Source organism: Trifolium pratense, linkage group LG2, assembly GCF_020283565.1.
Source record: "Trifolium pratense cultivar HEN17-A07 linkage group LG2, ARS_RC_1.1, whole genome shotgun sequence".
Classification (NCBI taxonomy): domain Eukaryota; kingdom Viridiplantae; phylum Streptophyta; class Magnoliopsida; order Fabales; family Fabaceae; genus Trifolium; species Trifolium pratense.
The window spans coordinates 70283469-70293719 of NC_060060.1; the positions used below are offsets into that span (position 1 = coordinate 70283469).

The 10251-nt window shown below is 31.3% G+C and overlaps 1 protein-coding gene across 1 annotated transcript; it reads right to left on the reverse strand.

The window, feature by feature from the left end:
• Positions 1 to 4015: 4015 nt before the first annotated feature.
• LOC123908510 (transcription initiation factor TFIID subunit 8) lies at positions 4016 to 7589 on the reverse strand. Its single transcript, XM_045959165.1, has 2 exons — positions 7331 to 7589; positions 4016 to 5332 (listed from the first exon to the last, which is right to left on the reverse strand). Exon 2 carries the CDS (start codon positions 5219 to 5221, stop codon positions 4277 to 4279), a length of 945 nt encoding a protein of 314 aa, XP_045815121.1. The 5' UTR covers positions 5222 to 5332; positions 7331 to 7589; the 3' UTR covers positions 4016 to 4276.
• Between the last annotated feature and the right edge of the window lie 2662 nt (positions 7590 to 10251).

Below are 10251 nucleotides of genomic sequence, written 5' to 3' on the forward strand. Positions count from 1 at the left end.
TTCTTCAAAAACCAAATGGTTGAGATATATAATAACTAGAGACAGTGACACATTCCATAGGCCATAGCATAGGGGCCTGGCCAGCTGGCCCCGGAGTATATTGTTTTTTATATACTATGCTTGTAAGAAATTTACATTGACAACTAATCATCAATAGGTTTCATCAAAATAATTTTTAAAATTTATATAATTATAAATTATTACAAAATAATTTATGAAAAAATGTAATTGTTTTAAGAGATTAGTTTTTTATTTAAATATTGTATGGATCTTATCGTATTGTTGTAAGGTGTGTACAAAAAAACATGATATAATAATTGTTATCTTGCTTATATCATATTCATCGTTATTGTACTTTATATTATATCTTGTTACTATCATATCATATGCACCAAACGAACATTAAATTTTCGAATGATTTTTTTTTTTGCAAACATGTTTGTTGTGAATTCGACGAGAATCACGCCAATGAAAATTAATGTGTGGAGCAAAACGAATTAAGTAACCAATAAGCGGAAATACAATAAAATTGCAATTAAATGATAAAACAACGAGAAGAAAAGAACACAATAAAATTGTTTACCAAGTTCGATCCTAAATTGACATATTCATAGGGAGAGAGCAGCTATTTGTTCCACTATCAAAATAAGTACTTGATTACAAAGAAACTCCAAAGAGATTACAAGATTTAGCTTGAATCTTGTAACACCCCAATATTTTATATATGCATTTTATTGATTTATTATTTGATAAATAATTTCTATAGTAATATTAATTATTTTATATTCTATTTATTTTATTATTTGACGAGGTAATGGCTATTTCAATTATTATTTTGATAAGTCAATATTGAAACTATTTTGGTGCTACCAAGTGTATCAGACGTGGATGCCTACCTTCCTTCTATGTTACCAACATGCACATGATGATCTCTTCTTCCTCTTTGATATGTTATTAAATATGCCTAATATTTCCAAATCATTTCCTAACGTTTTGGTCTAAAAATAATTGAGAAGATAATTTCCTTTAATTGTCTTCAATGCCAATAACAAGCTATGAATAACCATCGTTACTCCATGATCTTGTGCCAGCCTTGAACGATTCAGATCATGCTAATACCCCATTATTTATTTGATCAAAATTATCATCATCTCTCAATATACACACAAAAATATATTCTCTCTTTACTTTCATGATGATGATGATGAGATGATACTTAACCATCGTTCCATCTCTATTTCAATCCATTTCAACCTCATTTTTAAATTTGGAATATGTTCCACTTCTATTGGCCAATTTTATTGCAAGATATTAATTCTTTATTATTGACAATTATTTTCATTTAGTGATGATTGACCATTTCTTTCCAATCTCTTTCTTAATATCACGTAAACCCCTAGCAATCCCACACTATTATACTTTGTTCTAAGCCATCTCTCAAGTATATTTCTATTTCCTCAAAGTCAATGAAGCAACAAACGCCTACCCAGCCTAGAAACGTTTTACGGTCCTTGCTGGTACGAACAACTTCCCCTATTATTCAAGTGATCATCAAGTTTTGTTATAAGTCTCATTCTCCTCTAATTTTATTTGCGTAAGGTCTTGTCGATGAGCCTTTCTATACTATTTTCTATTTGTTTCACGAAAACTCCAATAATAGTTATATTCGTTTTCCCTAGAGGCGTCACCGTAAAATTGTGATTGCGTCGTCCTTAACCGATGGATCGTTGAAACGAACTTTGGAGCGTGAGATATAGTGTGTGCATTGTAGTTGCGAACTTAGTCTATTATTGTGCTTGGAATGAAAGCGACTAAGGTAAGGGCTCTTTCCCCATACATTCATGCTACATAGGGATTTGTTGTGAGATAATGGTAGAACCTTTATCACTTAAAACAAACTGAATGAATCAACTTTATGAACATAAATAAATAGATAAATAAAATTATTGAAAATAATCAGAAGACACAAAAGAAAATTAAAAGGGGCGAGGAATTAAATAGGTTCGGTTGATATATGATAGTGTTAATTGGAATGTTATATATTTACTTTTATGATTACCGTAGTTTTGTGATTATGCTAATTGTTACATGTATCGTATACTTGCTTTCATGCTAGCCCATGTTTTCAAGTCAGTGTTGATTTCTTTGTTATATAAGCTACATATAAATGAATAATTTAACCGCTTGATATTCATATAACTATACTGTTGGATTCATTACTTTTTGGTATAATTAAGAGGAAATATTAATAAAAGTGTACGGAAGGCTAGTTAATTATGTCGCAGGTGAGTTAGGGCGAAGAAATTGGAGTTTCATGCATCATATAGGATGTGTATAGCAGAGTTTCTATAGGTAGCCTTTGTGGCTTGGTTTACTTTTAGGGCCTGTGTGGCAGAACTTACTTTTAGCCTGTGTGGCAGAACTTATTTTTTTAGCCTGTGTGGCAGGAGCCTGTGTGGCAGAACTTATTTTTAGCCTGTGTGGCAGAAGCCTGTGTGGCAGATTTTCTTATCCGGATCATTGTCTCATATAGGATTGTCTTAGTTGCATTGCATATAGAGAGGAAGAAAATTAACAATAGTAGATAATTATCCTAGTCATAAAAGAACCAACGTAAAAAAGAAAGAAAAAAAGAAAGGGTATAGTTGTCCGTAGTAAAATTGTGATTGTTGCTTCTCCTCGTTCGTTTGATTTTGCCGTGCAATTGGTAATATATGTAATTATGTTGCCTTGTTTATTACTGCCGTTTAACAATAAGATGCTACCTATGTTTGTATATGTGACTCTTATCACCCAAAAGTTTTTATAATAAACTAATAATTATATTTTCGATAAGGTGAAGTGTTTTGTTATTATTTTATAACATTTTCTTGTGGTGAGTATGATTCAATATGGATAAGGAAATTGACCCTTACAACCAACATTTTAGGTACTCAAGGAGAAAGCTTTGATTGAATGTGATGTGATGCTTGAAGCGCGTACGAACGGGGAAAAAAATGGGTTTTGTAATTTGTGAATTTTATGTAATAAATAGTTCTTTGTTGTATTTTCTTCCGCTGGAATTTTCAAACTATTGTTCAAATTAATTAAGTTTATATTTCTATGAATTCTATTTCAATTATCTTTAGAATTATTTTATTTAAAAAAATATAGCGGCACATTTTCTAACTAAATAAGATTTTTTTTTAAGAAATATCTTGGATAAAAATCCGGGATGTTACAAATCTTAATTCTACCATTTGCCCGAATCTTTTCCCATGCCAAGAGACTCAATTTGAAAGTGTTTCCCAAGGTGATGAATCAATACCCAGCCCTAGTGTTTGCCCAAGAGAATTCTCTATAAACCCTAACTTGAATGTTGGCTTAAGAAACCCTAAAACCCTGTTAAAAAAACCAAAAAATGAGCAGTCTATATATAGACTCGCGCGAGCAGCCCTCCCTGCGCCTAACGCAAGAGGTAGGGGCAAATCCAAGCACGCGAACTAACACGCGTCTAGCGCTAGAGGCAGACCTTATGTCTTTTGATCATAAATTTCAAGGCAATTACAACAATGTTTAAAATATCATATAAAATTTATTTACCAAAATTTAGAATATTTAAACATGAGATAAATTAAATATGGATTTTTAAAACGAAAAAAGTTCAAAATAAAAATAACAAAAGTTATAACATAGAAATTAAATTTTGAGCTCGCTATTTGTGGAAGAATTTTTTATGATATTTTAAACATACCTACGAAAAATTATTAAAAAATACACAGAAAACTGAGTGCTGAATAATTGTTAAACAAACTAAAAATAAAATAAAATTAAGAACTAAACTTAAAATTATCATTTTGTAAGAACCAAAATATATTTAACTTGATTGATTAAATTTAACTAAACGCCGTAAATATTGTCAACCTCAACACAGTTGAATTGGTTATGCATTATGGTGGAAACAAGCAACCATGTGTTTGATCCTAGGAACTAGGAAGAGTAGTATTGTGATTTTTGTGCATTTTTTCTTAAAATATGACACAAAATGGAGTTGAAATTGAAAATAATTGCCTCACGCCAGATTCAATCCTTGGACCTCATACACATCGATAAAGTTGCAATCCGCTGAACCACTGTTAACAATTCAGCACATAAATGCGGATTATAAGTATATATTAAAAAATATTATACTATAAAAAAAACTGTAGTAAGTAGCTTTAGAGTAGGTAGGGCCAGTCCTGAAAAATGCTAATCCATGAAGAATAGTCTCCAAAATAATTTCCATAACAATCATATGCTATCTCATCTCACTCTTTAATGCATTCCTTTCATCTTCATTTTCATTATCCATACAGTCATTGATTTTGTAATGACTCCAAGACACTCTTTTCCTTCCTTTACATACCCCATTCATCATATTCATACCCAACCCAATTTGCTTCTCTTCCTCCTTTCCAAATTTAAATTTCACCCTTTCTCTTCCCTTTGCCAATTCCATCCTGGTGTCTTTCTCTTCTTTTTCATTAATGTCATTGTTGCTCTTTAACATGCCGCTGTTTGCCTCCGTGTTACCTCTGCAATCTTCCATGGCAAGTGAATGTTCCCACAATTTCTCACCACATTTCCTCTCATTAACCAAAACCCGTTTTTTGTATAAGCTTTCGCTAGGAAAATCTGGGAGCCATCTTGGTATATGCAAACATTGTATTTTAGCATTCTTAGAGCAATCTATTGATGGGCAAGAATCAATGGTTATTTCTGGATTTTGACTTCCATGAGTATTTTTTGATAGAATTGGTTTGGAAAATGGCACTTCTTTGGAAAATTTGACAAAATCCACAATGTCTTTTAGAGGTGCAGACCTCAGCAGGTTACTTGTGTGCATTTTTGAACCACCAGGAAATCCTCGAACTGAAGACAGATCATGAATGCTGTTGATGAGATCAAAGAGATTGGAGTCCGTACGATTGGATGCATTAGCAAAAGAGGCAGCTGATCTTGCAATGGCTTCGAGATATTTGGTAGTAACACTAGTTAAGGCTTCAAGAGCATCATATTTGGATCTTCTGTAGCCAACTGACTGGCAAATCTGAGAAACTGCAGTTTTGGCTATAGCAAATGAGAATTCTGATGGTGTTTCTGCTACTTGAACATCATTTAGACCCCTCTTCTTTTTGCCTTTTGCCCTTCGTTGTAGCTTTGATGTGGCTTTTGTTGTGCTTATCTCTTGCATAGGGTTCATGAGCAGAATGAAAGGCAAGAAGAAGGAAGATATAACTCAGAACACTATGAAAATACCCTAAGTCAGGATTTGTCTGTAATGTGTAAGCAAAGATGCATATCAGCTCCTTTCCTGTCATAAAAAAATTGCAGACAATCAAATACACTGAAGATGGATGTGCATGTAAAAGAAAATATTAACTGAGTGAAATAGATGACCAAAGACATTGAATATCTTCAAAGTTTTTTATAAAAGTGCAGTAAAATTAAATAGAAGGAAGAAAAAAATATACAGACAATTATGCTGTCATTGCTGTGACAGAAATGGAAACAAAATTTTTAAACATGACCGGTAGGATAGTGAGCAGTGTGGTCAAATGGCCTTCATGGCACGGCGGAGTATTTGTCAACCCTGATAGGCTATCTGTGAAGGAATACCGGCCTGCCATGGCGAGTTTATATGGCGGATTTTTAGCCTTCCACCATATTATGTCATCCACCATCAACAACACTAATAGTGAGCCAGATTCCTTAAATAATTAAACCATCCATCATTAACAACACTGATCGTGAGCCAGATTCCTTAAACCAGCATCTACAGAAGATAGACTAAGAAACTATAACTCTGTTCTTTTTTTTTGAAAAGGTATAACTCTGTTCTTATTAAAGACATATCAGAGAAGGCATTTTTAGTTTGTTATCCAAATAATTTATATCTGCAAAATAAAATTCCTATAGTTTCTGCTCTTCAATATTTCTGCATGTTCAGTTGTTCAAAACTTCATGACCCAACTTCAGTATCTATTCTCATCCTATCAATATTTCATTCCCTAAATACTTATTATACTTACTTTCTTCTCACATCTCTCTCCACAGTCTATTTTGCTTCTATATTTCTTTATTTTATTGTATATCAGTCCCTTTTCCTCATTTACCAATATGCATTATTGGTATTCAACAGTCTATAATACTCAACCAGTGATTCCAATCTCCAATCCTATGACATCCCCCATCAAAGATTAAAATACTAATTGCCTTACATGAACCCTTCTAATCAGTGTTGTCGATGGCGGATGGAAGACCATGGCGGAGATCCACAATCCCGTCATACCAGCCGGTATGTGGCGCCACCATCCTTCACAAAGCCATAGCGGAGCCAAAAATCCACTACTGATATCCACCATGGCCGATATTTGACAACACTACTTCTAATTCTTAAACATGTCATAATAAGAAGCCTAAAACACACCTAAATAACACACGTTAAAGAGTAAAGCAAAAGAAAATTATCCTGGTGAAATGTATACTCAAAAGTGTCCACTCATTGTTTAGCCTGATATTTAGTTACATTCATAAAATTAACAGTAATAACAAACATGTATTATAGCATTCTGTAATTAGGACCCCTTGTTCCCCAGGCACACAAGAGAACCGACAAGAATCTACAGTTTCCTTGCAGTCACAATTTAACATCAAAGTAAAATCGACATCTCATCAAACAGTTTATTAGCATTAATCAATAGTGAAACATCAAACATGTAGATCAATTCTTCATTCAAAAATTACTCTAGCTATAAAGGAAAGCTCTATACAAGAGTACAACAACAAACCATTCGCTCAAAACTAGCATATTTCATAATGTAAAACCATTTTAAGATTATGAGTATTGAACATAGCGCATTGTAACTATTTGCATTGAATCCATTGTACTCGGTATAGCAGCCACACTGCAGCCAGAAATATCACACCAAGATGATAACAATAATCACTTATTTTCAACTAGCACAGTCAATTGCAGACTCCCGGAAAATAGTGTTTTGTTCAAATTCTGCTACACCAAAATGCTTGATATAATCGCTATTCGAGAACATTTTATACTAAATCACAGAACAATGACTGATTGTTAAAATGACGACGCTACGCTATGGCGCTATAGCATGCCACAAATTGACAAAACTGGTTTCAAATTTCAGGCACCAAGTTTAGTACCTCATTCTAGTGTAACACACATTAATACAAACAATAAGCATGCAACAAAAAATATTAACTAACCAGCATTAAGTATCATATATGAAATAAATATACAAAAACATTCGACAAAAATGGCAGGGAAATTAGTGATTATTATTACCTGGTTTCAGCAATTGGTAGAACAAACAAGAAATTGAGGGAGCAATCGTAGGGGTTTTCTTTAATAACAAAACTCCGTTTGTGATTTCAGAGGAACATACAAGAAGGAACAAACGTCGTCGTTTCAAGCAGACCCTAAACGCCACGTCGCGTTGAATGGCGGAAGGATGAGGGTGAGTGAAATAAATAGGAAGTACCACGGCGGACTTGTATGTATCGAAACTTAGAAACCGTAAAGTAAAGACTTGTGTGTACCTTCAATTTTGTACAACTCAAAATCTACTATATAAGAAAAGAAATTACCTATGAAATTCCTAATTGGCCCCTTTTTCATTTTCTGACACATAATCAATTCAGGGTTATTTTGTGTCTTTATTAAAAAACATTAGTAGAAAAATGCTAAAAATTTTTTTAGTAGGAATCGAACCCTTAACCTTTTACTTACAATTCTTATTAGATTTACCACTAAGCCATATGAATTAATTTGTTATATTTTTGGAACCAACATATAATCAACATGAGTTAAGTTAAAAGAAGAAATGGGAAGTGTTTATTTATTTTTTCAAATTTAGGGTTATTTTGTGTCTTTATTAAAAAACATTAGTAGAAAAATGCTAAAAAATTTTTTAGTAGGAATCGAACCCTTAACCTTTTACTTACAATTCTTATTAGATTTACCACTAAGCCATATGAATTAATTTGTTATATTTTTGGAACCAACATATAATCAACATGAGTTAAGTTAAAAGAAGAAATGGGAAGTGTTTATTTATTTTTTCTTTTTTATAATAAGAGAGTAAAATTCATGTACAAATAAAAGGAGAGATTCAATGAAATTCTTTATTTCAACGTCATAAGTGCATTATACCAAATAAGACAACAAATGTATGGTTTTTTTTTTTTTACAATATAGAGGTACATGGTGTTGTTTTCATTTATTTATGATATTTTATTTGAGTTCAACCCTTTCTTTAGTGTAATTTTATCATTTATTGTTTATGTTTCGTTATTTTAGATTCACTCAACTTGATTTATGGACTTCAATCCAATATTTAATTAAGAATATGGTGGGAGAAAAACTGAAAAACTCCCGTAAAAAAATGGTGAGACAAAAATAATAAAAATTGTCAGTTACCTCAAGAGGATTATTCTCTACAGTTGCGCGTGAATGATACATTTAGTTTAAAAAAAATAGTAAAAATTAAATACAAAGTTGAAAATAGTTGAAAAATAAATGACATTTTTTAGAAGTTTTTTTTTTTAAAGATTTTTTGTTTTTGATATAAGGACTAATATTTTTTTTTAACAAACTAAAATGAGATATATTAACATAGAAAACCTCCCCAACACAAGACGTACCGAGGTAGAATACAAAAGTTTACAAAGAGTCAGAGAAACAAAACCATAAACAAATCACACAAGAAAGATATAATAAGAAAGATATGACTTTCATTCTTATGAGATTTTTCTATGCGGAAGAAAATTATTGGAGAAAAAAAAGGACTAAAATATTATGTTGACTATTTTTTTAAAATAATTTTACGGGTTATATTCAAATTAATACGGGAACCTAATTTTTTGGATATATATACGGGTCTTATATTTTTACTCATATATTAGTAAAGTTGTTTTTTTTTTTTTTATAATTTTACAAGTTATAGTCATATATTAATATGGGGACATAATCTTTCGTGTGAATTCTACGGGACCTATGTTTTTCTTTTTTTTAGACTAACAACAAACAATATTCATTTATTCAAGTAAGTAGAGTACGTGTGAATCTGCACTGAATCTGAATCGGAGCAAATCTGCAAATCTGAACAAAACAAACACTGTACTACAACGGAATTAAATCGGACACCGTACCAAGACGCGAACTCAAGACAAAAAAATTCTGCACTAAGACGGGATTAAAACAACATCAGACAAGAACAACAAAAGAAAACTCAAATGAAACATAAGAATGTGTGAAAAATCACTTATTTAAATAAAAATATATATAAAACAATAAAGAAGGGGTGATTTTAGATCAAAATTGATCCAAAATCACCCCTCATTGAAAGATGAACAAAAATAAAAAGCAAAAAGTAGGGTTTACTATGTTGTTGTTGTGGAGCGGCTATGAAAAAGCAAAAAGTGGCATATGTTTTTCCTCTTATTAATAAGATTTCATGTTCTTTAATAATTTATGTAGGACTATATATATTTATACTCATCAATTAATAAGATAACCTTTTTTTTTTATTTGTACGAGACTTATAATTTTAATCATATATTAATAAAGTTGTTTATTTTTTTATAATTTTACGGGTTATACTAGATCAAATATTAATACAAGGACCTAATTATTTTGTTCATTTTTACGAGCCATTTTTTTTTATTAATATATTAATAAGGTTGCTCATTCTTGACATATATTTATACTCATGCATTAACAGAAGGATATAATCTTTTATGTGATTTCTGCGGTGCCTGTGTTTTTTTTTGAACAAACTAAAATGAATTTTATTATTAATAATGAGTCCTGGTTGACACAAGGTGTGCCAAACAAAACAACAACAGTTTATATCATACACGTACGCAGGACCTATGTTTTTACTCTTATTAATAAAATTTACAGTTTTTAACTATTTTTTGTGAACTTAAATTTATACTCATATATTAATATACGATAACCTGATCTTCTATGTGGTTTATGCGGGACCTATGTTTTTTTACTCATATTAATACGATTAATATGTTTGTCCGTTCTTTTATAACATATACGGAACCTATAAAATACTCATATATTAATATGGAAACTTTTTTTTTGTGATTTATACGGGGCTTATACTTTTATTTATATATTAATTAAGTTGCCTATTTTTTTTTACAATTTTACGGGTTATACTCATATTTAATACGGTGACCTAATTATTTTGA